The 18,679-nt window shown below is 39.5% G+C and overlaps 1 protein-coding gene and 1 long non-coding RNA gene across 23 annotated transcripts in view; both read left to right on the top strand.

The window, feature by feature from the left end:
- LOC118626012 overlaps positions 1 to 4,773 on the top strand; it is a 52,606-nt gene extending 47,833 nt beyond the window's left edge. Inside the window, exons 7-8 of the long non-coding RNA XR_004958831.1 lie at positions 2,840 to 3,052; positions 4,505 to 4,773. This is a non-coding gene — a long non-coding RNA (uncharacterized LOC118626012). The remainder of the gene's footprint in view (positions 1 to 2,839; positions 3,053 to 4,504) is intronic.
- The window catches only part of NFIA (nuclear factor I A), a 355,490-nt gene that overhangs the window by 66,953 nt on the left and 269,858 nt on the right, over positions 1 to 18,679 (top strand). For 15 of the 22 annotated variants that reach the window (XR_004958825.1, XR_004958826.1, XR_004958824.1 and 12 more), the window contains exon 3: positions 6,091 to 6,165. The exons of 2 other annotated variants lie outside the window; for them this stretch is intronic. Coding sequence is in view for 13 of the 20 variants with exons in the window: in XM_036255153.1 (XP_036111046.1) it covers positions 6,091 to 6,165 (75 nt within the window). In the remaining 7 variants the exon portion in view is untranslated. 5 more of the 22 variants (XR_004958829.1, XR_004958828.1, XM_036255165.1 and 2 more) reach the window with 5 other exon arrangements.

Raw genomic sequence — 18,679 nt, 5'->3', positions numbered from 1 at the left:
TTATGCTGTATCCGCAGCCTGCTTCAAGCATTTGCCTTTATGGTCTGTGTTTGTTGTTCTTTGTAGTTATGTTTATAATGTGACGTGTGGCTTTGTTGTTAAAGTGAGGGTCTGAGATTAAGGTTAGCCGGGGATACTTTTGATGGGAATTTTAATCCTCTAACTTCCAATTCTTTTATCAAAAAGAATCTCTGACTATTATTTTTTATTTCATGTTTTAAAAACTCTGTCTTTTAGACAAACTGCATTTGGTTAATATTAATTTGTTTTCCCATTAAAAGTTTTTTTTTTTCTTTATTGATGTTAGAGAGAGAGGGGGAGAGAGAGAAACACCAATCAGAGAAAACATCGATTGGCCACCTCCTGCATGCCCCCAACTGGGGACAGGGCCCACAACCTGGGCATGTGTCCTGACCAGGAATCGAACCGATGCATGTGTTGACGCTCAACCACCTAGCCACACCGGCCGGGCTGTTTTCCCATTTTTAAAGCAAACACATCTATAACTGAGCTTGCAGATAGAAACACGCCGTTGGCAGCGAGAGCAGGACATGGTTTTGTGCAGTGAGTTGGTTGATGTTTTAGCCTACACAGTTGTTTCATGGTCAAGTGTATAGTTTCTATGAGAAGTTTTAGTATTCTAAAAACAGTGCCTAGGTCTTCCGGCTGTTTAAACATGTGAAGTCCCAAGGACTGTAGGTGAGTGCACAGTTTATTCTTTTATGGGTTGCTGACCTCAGAGCTTCAAGGAAGTTGTTGGTCTGCATATGCAGTCCATGTCTTTTTAATTTAATTTAATTTTATTTTATTTCCATTGCCATTTATCCCCCTATACCACCAGCCTCCCCCCCCCCCATCACTACAGTGTTGTCTCTGTCCCTGAGTTCTCCCTACAGTCCACATCTTTTAAATTGTCTCCTTAATGGTCAGCGTAGGGAAGGAAGTCTCTATAAAACCTGGCATTTACATTTGATGGGAGGAAAAGGACTTCCTAATATGAGTTTACCCCAAGGCCCTTGCCATTATCTCTCCCTTTAGTCAAGAGTATTTGGGCCCAAGTGGCTCAGTGGGTTGAGTGTCATCCTGTGCACTGAAAGGCTGTGGTTTGATTCCCAGTCAGGGCACATGCCTGGGTTCCAGGTTCAACTGGGGCACATGCAGAGGGCAGCAGGTTGATGTTTTTCTCTCACATCGATGTTTTTTTCCTCTTTCCCTTCTCCTCTAAGCATGTCCTCAGGTTAAGATTACAAAAAAAAAAAAAAGAGTATTTTGAAAGGTTTGTTAAAAGGAGTGGGAAATAGTTTGATACTTGACTCCCAAGCTAAAGAGAATCCTTTCTTTCATCTCAACTCAGGCTGTTGGTGAATATTGTAGATTGAGAATTTAAAAGCACACACTTAAAACAGAGCAAATTAAAGCTCCGTAGCAGTGATTTTTCAGCCAGTGTGCTGCAAGAATTTTTAAACCTTCAGTACCTGACTATTGAGTTAGGGGCTCTGACCTCTTTGACCTTAAATTGTCAAATAAGAAAAGGACAACAGCCAACACAACAATAGCTCAATCCACTGAATCACACTGGCCAAGCCAGTGTGAATGAATCAAAATTACACTTTTTTTTTGGTCAGATGGGCAAAAAATATATTTTTTAGTGTGCCACTGAATTTTAGTAATTAGTTTATATGTGCCATGGGATGAAAAAGGTTGAAAATGGCTGCTTTATAGCATAGAAGTAATCTGCTGTAAGCCAGTCCGGAGGCCCAATCTTTGATGTTTCCAGTAGTCAACATCAAGTGAAAGTAAAGGGCTTTGAAGATGGCAACTGGGTTTCACCAGATTCAAATGGACACAGTGTAACAAGAAGAAGCAGCATCTACATTGTGGCTAAGAATTTAGGCCCTGGGGTTCCACTAATTTGGGTTTAGTTTGTCTTGTTTCTTTAATTAATTCTCACCTTGGAAAGGTTAGTTAACTCTATAAGCTTCAGTTTCCTGGTTTAGAAAATGAGGATAATGCTCTGGATGGTTTGCCTCAGTGGTTAGAGCGTCAGCCTGCAGACCAGAGAGTCCCAGGTTCGGTTCCCTCTAAGGGCATGTACCTCGGTTATGGTTTGTCCATGGTCTTGGTTGGGGTCAGGTGGGTGGCAACCACTCAATGTGTCTCTCTCACTTCCTTCCTCTATCCCTCCCACTCTATCTGAAGATAAATGCAAAAATGTCCTAGGGTGAGGATACTAAGTAAATAAATAAATAAGGAATAATAATAGCTTGATGTGAGGAGTAAGTAAGAGTAATTCACACAAGGATTTATCATGTTGGTCATAGAATAAATAATAAATATTGTCATTAATAGCTAGGACATATTTGAAATATATTTGTGAGCTTTGAGTTTTTCTTTTTAAGAGTTTAAAGATACTCTTTCTTAAGAGTGCCCATACATTTCCAGGAAATTGTATGTTTTACCAGTCCAAATATGTTGCTTTTAGTTTTTCAGGAAGCAAATGATATTTAACTTTAAAACACTGAAGTTGAGCCCTGGCCGGTTTGGCTCAGCGGTTAGAGTGTTGACCTGCGGTCCTGAGAGACCCGGGTTCGGTTCCCGCTAAGGGCACGTACCTCGGTTGCAGTTTGTCCCTGGCCCTGGTCGGTCGTGCGGGTGGCAGCCACTCAATGTGTTCCTTTCACGTCGATGTTTCTCTCTCTCTCTCTGTTCCTCTCTCTCCCTCCCACTCTACCTGAACAAAAAAAAAAAAAAAAAAGGGAAAATGTCCTTGGGTGAGGATAAAAACAAAACAAAACACTGAAGTTGAAATCTTCTCGGTCACATTTTCTTTTCCCTCCAGATCAATCCAAGTTAAAGTTTCATTGCAAAAGTTTCATGGACCCTTATTAGCATTAATTATTATGTGTGTGTTGGTGACAGTCCTACAGTGAGTGCATTAATAATTAAAACCCTTGAGAAAACTTTAAACCCTCATGGACTCATAGAGCTGGAAGAGACCTAAGAGATCATCTCTAAGCCCCATTTCACAGATAAGGAAAGTGCATATTACAAGGTAAAATAAGTTTTGAACAGGGACTGTCTTTATATAATGGCTTTTTAATTTGTATTTCTCACTGGACTCTGCACTCATTTGCCATGTTGTGATTATGTTCTTATTGTGGGACTTGTGTGTATTTATTAGAGACCATTGAGATGTAGCACTGGGCATTACTTTTGTGGTGAAGGCACAGGGGCAGTAATCATTATTAATGGATTCCATTATTTGGGAGAGCATTTTACTGACTATAGAGAATTCATTGCATTGATCTATTGTGCCACATTTGTATTATACCAGGTAGTTTAAAATGATATTCTCTAAACTGTTAGGCTGAAAAATTGTCCAATCTTGGCAGTTATCCCATCAGTAAGACCTTCCTTTGACTACTGAAAATACATAGTTCTGTTGAAAGAAACCTTTTGACTGGTCCCTAGTGCCCTGAATGTGTTTAAATCCCTCACTACTGAAATAGGAGGATTACTACTGCTGTCATTGTTCTAAAACAAACTTCCTTTTGGATGATAACAGCAGCGGTAAATCAGTTGTTGAAGAAAGTACCAGCTTAACTTCAGTTTGCTTTAAAAGGGTTTCCTCTTTAATTGACAAGTGTCATGTATAATCGAGCATGGCAACTCACATAGAAAACCGTATGCTAGGCTTCCCGCTGGGGTTGGAGTTCTTAATGAACATACAAGTGAATACACTGTGGCAAAAAATTAAAGCACCCCAACTGTGTAGTATTCATTCTGTTCACTCTGGCCGAGGTGGTGATCAGCACCAGCCACACCAAGGACCAGAGACCTGGATTGGTCATGTGGCTGTTTTGTAGCTGTGAGCTAGGGTGACTGTGGTCTTTCCTGTGACAGTGTGAATAATTGCACAGACGCTAGTGTCCTATCGAAGGAATAAGCAAACGAAAGTTGTTTTCTAATTTTTAAATATAAAGACAATAAGCTGTTTGCAGCACACGCAATCTCTTCGCAGAGCGGTGTTCTCCTCACTCTGGACCACTTGCTAATGTTCCCCAGTTTCCTTACTTATAGTTCCCCTTTTCCTTCTCTTCACTCTCCAGAAGAGAACAGACTGATTTTTTTTAGAGGTGATGTTTACAACAGTTGAACACACTCGAATAAGCACTTAGAATAACATCAATAGAGGAAGGAAAAAAAAAAAAAGGCATATTATTATCAAATTAAGTAATGGATGGGCAGTGATATTTTATTTATTAGAGCTCGTCTGAGTACCATTGGAAACAGAGTACGCTGGTTCTGAAGTGCACAGATTAGAGAGGAATGTCGAGTTTGGAAACGTGGCAGCCTGCAGCACTGTGTATGGTTTAAATTAAACCTTTTTTTGGAAAGCAGAATAGCTCTAGGCCACATTTAAGGGGAAAGCTACAGCAGAGTGAGCTGGCTGTGGTTTTTCTTTTACTCTGTAACCGGCCCACTTTCCCTTGTTTTAACACAGAAAAAAGACTTTGGACTCCTTCAGACCAACCACATAGCTTCTCTGCTGACCACAAAAAGGAAGCTTGGCGTAGAAGCCATAGGATTAATACCCACTGTCTCTTAACCCAACAGAGTGTGAAAACTTTTATAAGAGATTTCTCTGGGCAGACTGACACTGTGGTTGGACTTGAAACATTTTAAATCAAGAACAACTTGGAATTGCATTATGCCACAGTACTCTGTAAATTGTTATGTGCGATCCCACTGTTAAAAGTTGTTTACATGAATCCCCAGGTTTCAGAGGGATAAACCACTAACAGCTTTGTGTATCTGGATAAAGAAATACAAGGAGAATTAAAGGTATGCCCATGCCAAATTATCTTAGAGTAGGTAGATCGCAGTCAATCTGATTTTATTGTTCTCAAGCAAATGGAGACAATGGCTCTTGGCAGAAAAGCATTTCATCTTTGAAAATAATAAGATTAAGTTTGTGGATTCTATTAATCACTTGATCAGCTTTATTAATTCAACACCTTATTTTTTAACTGGAAAGAAACCTTCCTTTTAATAGAGGTAAATCTTTCTAAAGTAATTTTTGTGTTGCAGCTGTCTTATTTAATATGCTGACCTACTAAGGTGTTATAAATGGTTGTTTCTGTGTCCTAAGCATTAAGTTTTTTTTTTTTTCAGAGAGAGGGAGGGAGGGAGGGAAAGAGAAAGAAAGAGAGAGACATACAGACAGACAGATAGACATTGATTTGTTGTTCCGCTTATTTATGCATTCATTGGTTAATTCTTGTATGTGCCCTGACCGGGGATCGAACCCTCAACCTTGGTGTATTGGGGTGCCGCTCTTACCAACTGAGTGACCCAGCCAGGGCCCTGAGCATTAATTTAGTGATTGGAATTGTACTACCATGATTAATCATGTTTTCACAGAGCAGCTCTGACTTTAGCAAGAAACAAACAAAACCCAAAAAACCTCTTATGTGTTTGTATTCATGTTTATTATCTAAATACCTAGGATTGATATATTTTACAAGAAACCATTTGAATTTACATTTTGCCATGCTGAATTAAGCAGCTTTTTACAGGTGCACTGTATCAGCATTCTGCTCTCTATTCAACAAAGAATCTCAGTTGAGAATTGATTTGAAAAGTTGAAGGGAAAAACCTGCATACATGTTTCAAAACTGTGGTCTGACAGTAACCACTGAGTTAATTCTTGGTTAACTGTATGTCGCGAGAGGGGTTTATTTGCCGTCATTGGAGAAATCGGTCTGTGTAACACTTCCTGTGTGTGAAGAAATGCAGTTGTTATCTTGCCTAGACCATTAAAACAGTATTTAAATACTTCCAGTTGTGAGGGGCCTTGCATTTACTGTGGTTATTTTCCCAGGTGTCTTAGGAGCAGCTGTTTTGTGCTTTCCTGAACTTAATAGTTGAAGAATGTGGGAAAGAAATGGTGTACTTTCTGGGTAAAGTATTTTAGCCACCTTGGAGTAGTTGCATTGCATCTTGATCTTTTTTCATCTTGGTAGAATTATACTGTAACTAATTGAATCCATTGATCACTGTCTTGTTTTTTTTCCATCTTCTTCTCAGAGGATTCATTTCATAGGGGTCTATACATCAGTCAAGAAAATGACTACAGAGGAATTACCAAGACTCGTAATAAAGGTAATTTAACGTAGTTTAATGTTTTTTTAAGGGCAAAACTCTGTAAGTGTCCTTTACCTGGTGAGAGTTAACTTCTTATTTAGGCTTTGTTGGAAAACTAATCAAAATATGATACCAACCAGGACTTTCAGAGAGGGAGAGAAAAGAGGGGAGGAAAAGCATCCATCTCAGAATTAGATGACCTGATTTCTAGTTGTACCACTGCTTTCAAACTTTAATGTGCACATGAATCGGCTGGGGATATTGTTAAACTGCAGATTCGGATGCAGTTGGGTGTGTATGAGATTGCGCATTTCTGACCAGCTTCCTGGGATGTCCAGTGCTGAAGGACCTCAGACCATGCCCTGCATAGCAGCATCCATTTTAGCACTTAACTAACTTTGTGGCTTAGGATAGACTATTAACAACTCTGCATCTCAGTTTCCTGATCTTTCAAATAGGGATGTGAAAATCTTCGCTTTGCCCACATACCCCATCCGAGATAATGTACAGTCAAATGAGATAATGTAGATGAACATTTTAAAGACTGTATAAGACACCACAGATATTTGTTTATAGATACAGACATTCTTTGAATACCTTTCATCGAATCCAGTCGGTGCGAGCTGTTCTGTGATGAGAAGCACCCTGCACTGTGAGACAGGAGAGAGGGACTGGAACCTGTATTTCCTTCATCCACTCTGTGCGTTGGGCCACATCACTTCACTCTTCTGTTTCTTTGTCGTCTCATCTTTCAAATAAGGGCTTGAGATAGAGTAGAGGGTCGCAAAGTATGGTCACCAGACCAGCAACATCAGAGTCACTTGGGACCTTGCTGCATTCCTCCTCCCTTCCCAGACCCCGGGATCAGTACTGCTGGGGCTGGGGCCCAGCCGTCCGTTTCTGACAGGAGATTCTGATACATGCTGCATTTTGAGAACCGCTCGGAAGTGTCATCCACCTTTGAAATGGGATATTTTAGTATTATCTTTATAGGGTTGGCCATGGGAATGCCTTTCTGTGCAATCTATAGAAACTCTCCTTTTTCATAGGAAGAGAAGAGTTGGGAGTTGAGTGTCCCCCAGGCTATTCACTGAGTATGTGGAAAGGAGGAATGATCATCTGGGGATTTAAGTCTCACATCCCTGGAAGTCAGAACAGATTATAGCTGCACTCACCTCCACCTTTCTGGCTTATCCCAGCTTTGGAGGTGGCTTAGTAGCCCGTGAAAGCTGATGAAGACACGAATGTGCAGACTGAAGAGATTCTCTCCCATTCTCCGCTCTACTCCCCTGATAGCTGTCCTCATGATGCAGCCCCAAAGAACGTTTTTCAGGCATTTCAGACACTGTCACAGAGATTATCACAATCTGTTTGCATAAGGTAGGTTGGTGTGAGATGAGATCTGAGAAAGTGCAGTTCTTGTTTTTCTTAAAGTCATTCACAGTTAGACTTCACATACCTGCGCTTTTGTTTTTTGTTTGTACATTTGGGAATATACCTTAACACTAGAAAAAAAGCACAGCCAGCCTCCAGTTGTCCAAAGTAGATTTGATCAAGTGCGAGCACTAAAGCTCATGGTCTTTATGTTCGGAAGAGACCCTCAGTGAAGCCTACCAACTTTTACACAAGTCTGATTTTTCATTCCAGAGCAGCAAATAAACTCCTAGTGGACAGCTGATTGAGTCTAGAAGGTGGACACAGCAAGAGGTGTTAGGTGGCAAGCTGAATGGTGAGAGAAGACATGGAGACACTGTCAAAGCAGAGCAGATACGACAGATATGAGGTTGAGATGGATAGTGGCTTGAGACCCCCCACCCCACATATGTATATATGTATAAGTGTGCAGTGTAACAACAGACATATATGTATACACAGTGCATGTGTATGTACGTATATGCGAATATGTGTGCATATATATAAAAATACACAGACCCACATATACATGTCAATACATGTATTTATATAAATATATGCATACTTATTTATATATGCACATACACATGAGCAAACACACACATATGCCCTATATACTAATATTCCTAAATAGTTCTTTGGGTATTCACTGTGATGGAACACTGTTTTGTAACTCATGTTTTTAATGGTATCTTTGGGAAAAGATCAAGTTATGTTTTAGTATATAATAATATTGGTTATACATTATAGAAGATTGCTCTCCAGAATGAGTTAATATAGAAAACAAATCATCCTTAAAGTGATACATATAAGCTTTGCAAATTCATATAATTATGGACTCTCTGGATTAATGAAGGACCTTATAGATCATCTTATCCATTGGTTTTACAGATTTTCTTTAAGGAGGGATCTTCAGAACCTAATGCATAGGGAAAAAAAAAAAAAAATATATATATATATATATATAGATATAAAAGAAGTATGGGGGTACTGGATCTCTGTTAGCTTTGACCCTTGCAGCTGAGTTGGAATTGATCCCTAGGGCAAGGAATCACCTGGAAAACTCATTATATGCAGAGTAGGGTCCTGTAGGTCTGGGTCCGGATCTGGGACTCTGCATTTTAATAAACTCGTGAGGTGTTAAACATATACCCACTGCAGTTGGAGCAGCGAGGCCCTGGGGAATCTGTGCTGATAGTTTGAAAAACTTTGATGGGCCAACCCCTTCATTACCAATGTGAAAAGAAAGTCTTGGCCTTTACAAGTGATTTGCCAAGCCCCCACTGTTCTGCATCATGCCCGAGAGGAGTGCTGTGTCACAACCCTTCTGGCTGAATGAGGTACCCCAGTGCTTTGCACTAACTTAGTTGTCCTTATAGATGATGCCAGGAATTCGTTCCCTTCCAGCCCAGTATCCGCCCTGCTGAAAAACTGTACTTTGACTCAGACCCCGTTGGGGTGGAACATCCTCGTTATCCAGCAGGGGCTGCTAGGCCAGTAGCTGTGGTGTCTGCTGCCATAGCGGAATGGATAAGCAGTTTTCAGCACCCCAGCATCATCCATAAAACTCTATCAGCCTCTTTTTTTTTGCATGATGTGTAGTGTTTGCAAATGGAAAATGGCTGAGAAAAAAACAGAGCGAAAGTTTATATAAAATATTTATACCTTAAAGATCTTTTATCTTGTGTCATTCAAGAGATAGAGAAGTGAAAAATGTATCAAGAGTACATTATCAAGAGTACATTATAAATTTAAATCTCAGATTGAATAATACCAACTGCTAATGTGTGGAGCTTTGGAAATGAGTCACTTTTGAATCTTGAGAATTTACTGTACCAGGTCAGTTACACTTAAGGAAGTGCCTTTTGAAAAAAATCCTATACCGGAATCAAGACTTATACTAATGGATATTAAATATCAAATATTTGACATCATAATCACATTAGAATGTAGTTACATAGGAATGCGATGTAGGAGCTGAGAAATTTTATGGGATGTTTCTAAAAAACGTCATAGTTTTGGTTTCTTCTTTGTGAAGCAATATAACCTATGGTTAATAGTATGTGTCTTAGAGGAAGAAAGGCTTAGATTCAAACTTTCTGTTCACTGCTTGTTAAGTGTGTGATTCTGAATCAATTACTGTTTCTGAGACTCTCTTTATTTAAAAAATAAAGGTAATATTATCTACCTAATACTTTTTGGGGGGATATTAAGTGACATAGTATTTGTACAGCCCCCTGTGCACTGCGTAACCTCTTATAATATCTCCATAGCTGTGGTTATCCTTATTATCGCCCTAACTAGTATTATGTAGCCCTTTGGTGACAATAGTGCCTTTCTCCTCTCTGTGTAGGTGTGTAAACCCAAATTGATGTGCCTGTTGGAAAAGATAGGAGTCAGCAAAAGAAAATGTATTTTCATAACGGAGACCTTGACTATCTATGCCAGATACTTTGTGTGGACCCAGGGCCCAGTGTACTTTTCAAAGAATCTGGACCTCTAGATTTTCATATGACTCAATAAATGTTTTAAATAATGGCAGCTGTATCTAGAGAATGCTGTTGGCTGCAAGAAACAAAAAACAATGATTTAAACAAAGATTTATTTTTCTTGCATAACAGTAAGTCCAAAGGCAGTAACTAGTGTTGGTTCATTTGCTCACTAATCCCAACAAGAATCCAGGCACTTTTCATTTTTCTACCCTGACATGCTGTATTTGTTGACTTATTTTTTTTGTAATTCTTGTCATGTTACAGTTGCCATTTGTATGTTCAGGGCAGGATGATGGGGGAGATGGGTCATGCTAGCTTAATTTGTTCCATTTATCAGGAAAGGAATCACTTCACAAGAAACGACACGGGGGCTGTCACCTTATAATTCTCTTGGTTAAAACTGGATCAGTCACGCGAGGAAATATGGGGACGTGAGTCTCCAGCTTGCCAGTCCTTGCAGTGGGCAGTGATGAAGAGGCTGTAAATGGTTCTGGTATTTGCCAGGTAGCAGTACCTGTCACAGTAGCCACCAACTCAATAGGAAGGCCAGCTTCAGGGCCTGGAGATCCTGTGACCTCCAATATGTATCAGAAATCTCCAGACTTGAGCATTATAAAATAAGTACCATTTGGGGGAAGGCCAGTGCTTTATTTTTTAATCAAATGCTTTTGCATTATAGAGGATAAGTCATTGCTAACAATGAGAAAACTGTTGAGGGAACATTACATGGATTTATTTAATTCTTAGGCAAGTTTATTTAGACTTGTAGCAGAGTAGTTAGAAAAGAACATACCAATTATTGTTATTCCTGTATGACTCCCTTACAATAAAATATCTAAATCACCCCATACATATTTCTTTTTTAAGCTTATAAACTACATTTTTCTTTAACTGCTTTTATTCTAAAATAATTCTTTGTTCTTTAAATCATTGTCATCTGATTTTGATAACCTTTATTGGACAGAAATCTTTTCTGTCTTTTTATTTATCAAACACTGGGAAACTTTTCCAAAATGCTTTGCATAAGCAGACATTTTAAGCTGCTTAAAAGAATGTTTTAAATGCATGAATGTAGTTGAAATGCTACCAAACCAGGTATATATTTAGTTACTTAAACTCAAGAATTATGGAAGTTTGAAGAACTCTTAATCATAGGTAATCATGTGCTAAATAAAAACCATATCTGTTTGGCTGCAGCCGATTGACTCATCTGTAATATTTTTGCTTACACCTGTTAGAGCGCACTGCTGAGTTAGCTGTATTTTTTTTTTTTTCTTTTTTTTTTATCCTCACCTGAGGACATTTTTCCATTTTTTGTTCAGGTAGAGTGGGAGGGAGAGAGAGGAACAGAGAGAGAGAGAGAAACATCGATGTGAAAGGAACACATCGAGTGGCTGCCACCCGCACAACCGACCAGGGCCGGGGACAAACTGCAACCGAGGTACACGCCCTTAGCGGGAACCAAACCCGGGTCTCTCAGGACCGCAGGCCGACGCTTACCGCTGAGCCAAACCGGCCATGGCGAGTTAGCTGTTCTTTAATGTCCTTGGCAAATTCAGGAAGCCACTATGTGTACATAAATTAAGAGAAAATATTTTTGTCTGATCCTGATCATTTTTTCTCAGGGTTATAAATTTGGGTATTTGTGATCTAGATTTTAATTGGGAAAAAAAAGAAAACAACCCAAAACGAAAAACCCAAACCAAACCAAAACAGCAACTCTAAGTAATCTGAAAGGTTACTCCTTGATACAGAAAGGTAGCATACAGTTTGGGGACTGTGAATTGGCAACCTACCAATACCTGGAAGCATAGAAACCTTTATAGCATTTATGTAGTTCTAATGTGTAATTACTTTGTCAGGCTCAGCAAGTTAGTGAAAACTCTAGTAACACTAAAATAATTAAGTATTTCAGTAACCATCAGCTATTAAATAAAAGGCGAAGCTGATTTTTATTAGGGAAACTATGCCAAGACAATTGTAGAATTAGTGAAGGGGGTGATAGATACATGAACCAGTTCACTACCCTAAACACACTATTTAGGATTTAAAATGAAATATTGCCCTGCCGATGTGGCTCAATGGATTGAGCATTGTCCCATGGACCAAGAGGTCTGGTTCAATTCCTGGTCAGGGCACAAGCCTGGGTCATAGACTCGATCTCCAGTGGGGGGTGTGCAGGAGGCAGCCAATCGTTTCTCACATCAGTGTTTCTATCTCTCCCTTCCTCTCTCTCTAAAAAAAAAAAAAAAATCAATAAAAGCATATTTAAAAAATGAAATATTGTCAGATGCTCTATCAAAATCTACTTTAGAGTGCAGTTGTAATGACAGACTATTTTAGAGACAGGGAAAAGAATAGGGAACTTGTTAGTATGGGAAAATATCGTGTGTTTTCCTTTAGCACATACCCCTCATGTGAGATATATTGTGCCAGGTGTATTAAACTGGCCGTCTCTAATCCTCAAAACAATTCTATAAATTGGGCATTGTCACCTTCATTTCGTTGATGAAGACCCCAAGGCTCCAAGAGGGTCAAGTGGCTTGCCTAAGGCTTTGGAGCCCAGCTCTGTCCCATGCTCTTTCTTTTTCGCCTGTATCAGAAGATCCACATGCTCTGGGTGGCGGAGAAGAAGCATAGCAGATGGATGTACATGTAGGTAGAGGTATGATGATGTACTCAGCAACAAAACAGTCCAAACCACCTACAGGATATGGGCTCTTAGCTGCTAAGGGCAACTCGTATAAGGAACTAGGAGTCACTGTATGGGCTGTCAGATGACTTGACTATGCCCTAAAGTCAGTTAATCTAAGAATGTTTGCTGAGCACTTATTTTGTGTGGGGACGGAAAGAAAATGTTCTTGTACTTGGAGATTTTACATCTTTTTCCCATATGACGTTTCTAACGTTGCTATAGTGAGAAAAGTCCCCATGAAACCTCTTTAAGCAATGCGTCAATCTGTAGATGGGAAAGATATATAAATGTACTCTTGTTTAGGATTATGTGCTGATTTGAGTGTATTTTGGAAATGAAGACGAGAGGTTAGGATAAGTTTACTTTTCTCTAAAGGAGGCATTTTCGTAGTGGAGTCATTATGACATTATTTCCTAGCTATTAAAATTTGCCATCTTGATGCTTGGTTATTCACTGAAAGGAATGAAATATTTATTAAGGTCATATCAGTGTTGCGTACAAAGGGAGCCACGGAGTGATTTTTATGCCATGCTTTTTGGTAGCAGTGTTTCTGCTGGGTTGCATCAATGTCTGTAGATTTTATTGATTATAATTAAGTCAGTCTGCATTGTGTCTAAGAATTTACATGGGTTTAAAAATCAATCCTTCATGTATTCATTTGAAGTAGTTTGAAAAAGGATCTTAGTAGAAAGGACAAATTTGCAACTATTAATCCTGTTGTTATTTCTGTGAGCCAGGAATGGTGTTATTTTCCATGAAAACATCTGCAGGTTTTAGGTGTTATGATCCTTTTAGTTTCCTTTTCATTTCATTTCCTCTACCTCTAATCTTGCAAAAGCATGTCACAGCTTATCCTTATCTTCAGTAGATTTTTGGGTGTGCCGGGAAAACCCCCTAGCTCAAATCTGAAAGGTTGTTTAAATTCCCATATTGGATGCACTTCACATATACAGATATTGATGTAAACTTAATAAGATTATGAAGATTTCATGCCAGTTGATACCTTGCATTTACATGATGGATCAGACAAAGGACTACGGGAGGGCTAATGGGCCTGGGCTTCGGTTGGAGGTTGTGGGGAACATTCTCAGGGCTTTTTACTAAAAGATTCCTGTGTTACCTTATGTATACAGGTCTAAGCCAAGTTTGGCAAATACATTTATGTTAAATATGGAGGCATTAACTGTCGCACAAGCTTGTGGAATTAACTCATACTGATATACGTAAGGTCTTAATAGTGCCAATGCCAATGGCAAGACCTTTAATAACTAGTGCTTTGGTGGAAGTACAAGAATTTATTCACATTAACATTATTTTCGTTAAGCAACTGACTTCGGGTACATCTGCTTCTGATTGAGTGGCCTGTCTCTGTGTGTGTGCATACTGTAGGTATAGATTGAGAGAGAGTTGAAAATATAATCGTTTTGACACGAAAAATAATGAAGTAAGTTGCACTTTTGTTTTTAAGATGGGGAAAGAGTAAATAAAAATAACAGAGCATTATTTATAACATGAACTCAAATGTACAGCTAGGTGAGCCTTTAAAACATTTTTTTTTTTTTTTTGAGCTCTGTTTTAAGGAATAATTTTAGTTACCCAAACTGGAGATATGTGGGAATTATGGACCCGGACATTTTCTGTGGCCATAATTCCTGAAAATAGTCAATAAAAAATTCTCCTGGTATATTTCTTTAAAATGACATTATATCTGGGATGTCCTAGGACTATTTCATGCCTCTGGAATCGATGATACATGTCTTTCCAAGGGGTTGACAATTAAGCCCTGGTTATAGCCATCTTGGTGTTTTCTATAAGCCCAAAGCTTTGACACATTTTTTGAAAGCTTCATTATGAATGGCTGTTACATATTTTTCATTTACTCACTTATCAGCATTTTCTTTTTTTTTGCAGTGAGGCTTGCTTCCCTTGCTTATGGAAGGCCTCAAGTTTGTTTAGAAAACAAAGTGTCTTATCATAATTTTGTTGGAGACAAGATGCGGTTACACAAAACAAAGGACAAACCTGTGAAACTTTTGCTCCTCATATCAGGCCTCTCTGTGTGTGGGAAGCCTAAATGAGTAACATAGCAACTTGTTCAGCATAGCCCTCGCTGTTTAAGGGGAGCTTTTATTTACAAAATTGAGTCGCTTCCTCCCTAAAGCAAAAAAAACTAATTTCAGAGGATCTTGAAAGCTTTTAGATAAATACTCCAAGTTTCCCCCCCGCTACTGCTGCAAGCTTAAAAAGCAACACAGACGGTCTGAGGTCTGTTTTTTTCCAGCTGCGTAACAAGTACAGAATAGAGGAGTCTAAATATTTATCCCCCACCCCACCCCCAACACTGTTCTGTGTCCGGTCAAACTTGAACTTGCCGTTTGTTTCCAGGCCTCTGCTGGCTCAGTGCTCTGTCTGTCCCTCCAGGAATGCCCTTCTTTCTACTCCCATCTCTGTCCAGAGGAGCCCCGTGGAACCCTCCACCTGCATTTCAGGCGCAGTCCTTCCTGAAGTCCTTCCAGACTCCACAACTGAAAGTGGTTATTTGCAAAGGGATCCACACTTCCCAGTACAGCTGCCTTGCCGACTGTGTGGCTGGGCTCTGTATTATGCCTTTTCTGCCACGTATTTTGGGTATTTGTGTGCTTTGTAGTGTTCAGTGGTCAACAGATGTTTATTCAGTGCCTGTTTTTGTCAGACATTATGTTACTTACTGGGAAAACCAAAAGGTTTAAAACGTGGCTTGTGATATCAATACCCTCTTGGTCTTTTTTCTTCCCAACTTGGCTCTGAATTCCCAGTGGATAGAAATAGTCTTACGATTCTTTGATATCCTCAGGAAATCCTGGCTTCTTGCAATAGTACCTGCTTAATGGATGAGTAGATGACTAAACCAGTTTCTTCTGATTGAATTGGAATGGCACAGATGGGCTTTCCTCTCTGGGATATGAATAAAAGTAGTGTTAAATATGCCATTGGCCACTGCACTGTGATGTTTTTGTGGTATGTAAAGGAATATTTTCCCACTACGCCTGCCATGTACTCTTGGGGTATTTGCCATTTATCTTGGAAGGCATGGTAATAATTAGCATAGGTCAGGCAATCAGGATTTTATTGAGTGTCAGTAGGAGTTGTGTTGGCCTCCTTTGTCTGGCCCCGTACAGTTACCGTGGGGATCCTCATGCATAGACAACTGTCTGAATAAAACTCCTGGACACTGTCAGCTGTAGCTTTCATCAAGTTCCCAAAGGCATCCATGACCCAGAAGAGGTTAAGTGAATGATTTAAGTTCACACTTGTCTCCCAGAAGGATCTAAAATGTAGGTGGCATTTGGACAGGTTCACAGCTGCTCAGATTCCCACAATTTCCTTTTACCTAGTTGGGGGAGGAATAATGTCTGTAAATGTGGGTATATTGTAAAACTTGAGATGACCGCCAAGAAGCTGTAGGGTTCCTGGGCAATTTATGGCCAAGACCTACATTATTAAGATAGGCCCAGAAACCCAGCTTGCTAGTAAATGGTCTTGGATCATAGCACTTGGTGTTTTCCCTGTACTCTAGCCAATGTAGGCTTTCTGAATGTTTAGGACTGTAACCTAACCTGAACTCTTGCCTGGGAATATGTTCCCCGCAACCCTCTAACCCACTTTTGCCAAACAAAATGACAAGGAAAATTATCAGTGACATTTTGAACTTACCTGCAAAATGGTGTTCTTCGTGGAGTATAATAGGACGTATTTCTTTACTTTGGAACTTTAGAAGATGGTCTGAGCCGAGCAAAAATTGTCACTGCCTTAACAGCTGGACACTTATCGCCAACCTGTGCCAACATCAGTGATGGTGCACCCGCAAAGGTGTTTGGTCTTGATAAGCTTCTAAAGAAGCAGACTTTGTGTGTGTGTTTTTAAATAGCTACTGGACTCTGTTTCAGTGAGTGAGTAGGAGAGACTGACACACACACACACACGCGCGCGCGGAGAGATTCTTTTCCTAAATAGAAAAGGACAGAAAGTTTCTAGAAAATGTCTAAGTTGCTAACAGTGTTCGCCTTTGCTCTGATGTGCGTGTATGTGTGCACGCATGCACACACATGGGTACTTGTGTTCATACTTAGTAAAAGGCCTTTGCATGCATTCCAGATTGGCTGCATCACCTTAGAAGATTTATTTACTCTCTAATTTCTTTTATTTCAAGTTTCTTATCAAATACTGTTTATTAAGTCCTCTGAAACTGTGAAATAAAAGGGACTATGGGAAAAATTTTTTTAAATGCTAAATTTATTTCTGGCGAGAAGTATTGCAGAATGATGATGCTCTTTACCCATCTACTTAAAATAAGAAGTCAAGCAAATGGAAATGGGATACATGTAAGAAGGTGATTCTTAGAGAGAAACAAGCTTGATGTTCCTTCTAGACTGATGTTATTCATTGTGTTTTTATTTTAAGCATTATTTGAAAATATTTTGGAAGTGACGATAGTGCCATTTCTTCTCTGGATAAGCCAAAGGATAATAAGATGAATGCTGTCTGTAATGCAGGGTGCATTGACTCATTATAGCTCCCATCTTTGTTAAAACATTAAATATAGGATTTGGGAGGAGGAGGAAGTTCTTATTTAGGAAAAAAATGTTGGTAGGTCTTCCTTAAAGCAGTGAAGGAGATGGCCTGATGATCTGGTTTGAGAAGGAGTAAGGGAACCCCCTTTTGCTGTGGCCTTCATGCCCCCAGTTCTGTGCTTGTGCAGGTGTGGATGTGATTCTGTGCTTTTGTTGGGGTAAGAGAACTCTGGAATAGGATGACACCCTTAATTGTAAGGCAATAGACCCTTGGGAACTGTGTGCTGCAGTGGAGACAGCAACATTGGATGAAAAGAGGGATTTCCTAGGCACCCCTTAGGGGTTCTCAGGGGTTAATACAAAGGATAATTTCAAAGGATTTACCTTAGGAGCCTTGTCACTGAGTACAGAGAAAGGAATTTCTGTGATGATTCCAAAGTTAGAATAAATGCTAGGGAAGAATCCAAGGACTTCAACCTCCAGGGAGAAAAGCAGTAATTTATGGATCTTTCTAGAAATTATGGTTAGGTTCTTTTCCCTCTGAACCCAGTCTTCCTTAGTCATGTGACTGGAATTCAATTATCAGTGCCATAAATAACCTTGTGAATGGAAGCAGTGTGTTTGGCAGTGAGTTTCTGCTTCCCAAAGAGAAAGGAACCTTTAGGAGTTATTAGAAATAATGCTGTACTAGTCATGATTCCAAAGGCAAATGGTCACAGTGGTTCAGGACTGGGTCTCCGTAGACGGTGGGTCTGAAGGAGTCAGATATGTGCTGGTGATGGATGGCATGAAGGTTGGATATGTTTTTTTTTAAATGCATATTTAAAGCAGGCTGTATTTAGAAGTTTATTTATAATTGGTTTTAGGATAAAGCCAGCCTGTTGATGCATAACAGAGTTGACTGGTTCCATTAGCATCCTTGAAATATTTAACAAGACGCTGAGTTTAGCATATGAGCTCTTTCAACCATTGTTGGAGACAAGGCAGTCCGTGCTGGATAATTCTTGTTGTAAAACCAGAAGACAACCCCTTTGTTATTCCACCTTGCCCCATGTCCTATGTTCTAGACTAAGGAAGGTCAGCTTTTCATAGTCAGAGGTCTGTATGCCTTTGAAAATAGCCATTCTCCTACTGATCCACTGCTAGTAACAATTTATGTCCTGAAGATAGCAAAGAGTGCTGATTTAATTCATTTTATTACCAGTGTCTTTTCATGGGAGTGAGCAGGCTGGTAAAATTGTTTCAGGAACAAGAACATTTTTCTTGGTTATTTATAACATAACATGATCATCCAGCTACACAGGGCTTCGTTCAATTGAGAAAGTCTATTGAATCCAAAAATAATAATCCTTTATATTTGTACAGTATTTGCAGTTTTATAA

This window comes from Molossus molossus, unplaced genomic scaffold (genome assembly GCF_014108415.1).
Source record: "Molossus molossus isolate mMolMol1 unplaced genomic scaffold, mMolMol1.p scaffold_m16_p_12, whole genome shotgun sequence".
Taxonomy (NCBI): Eukaryota; Metazoa; Chordata; class Mammalia; order Chiroptera; family Molossidae; genus Molossus; species Molossus molossus.
Note: the sequence above shows the minus strand (reverse complement) of the source record. Positions and strands in the feature narration are given on the sequence as shown.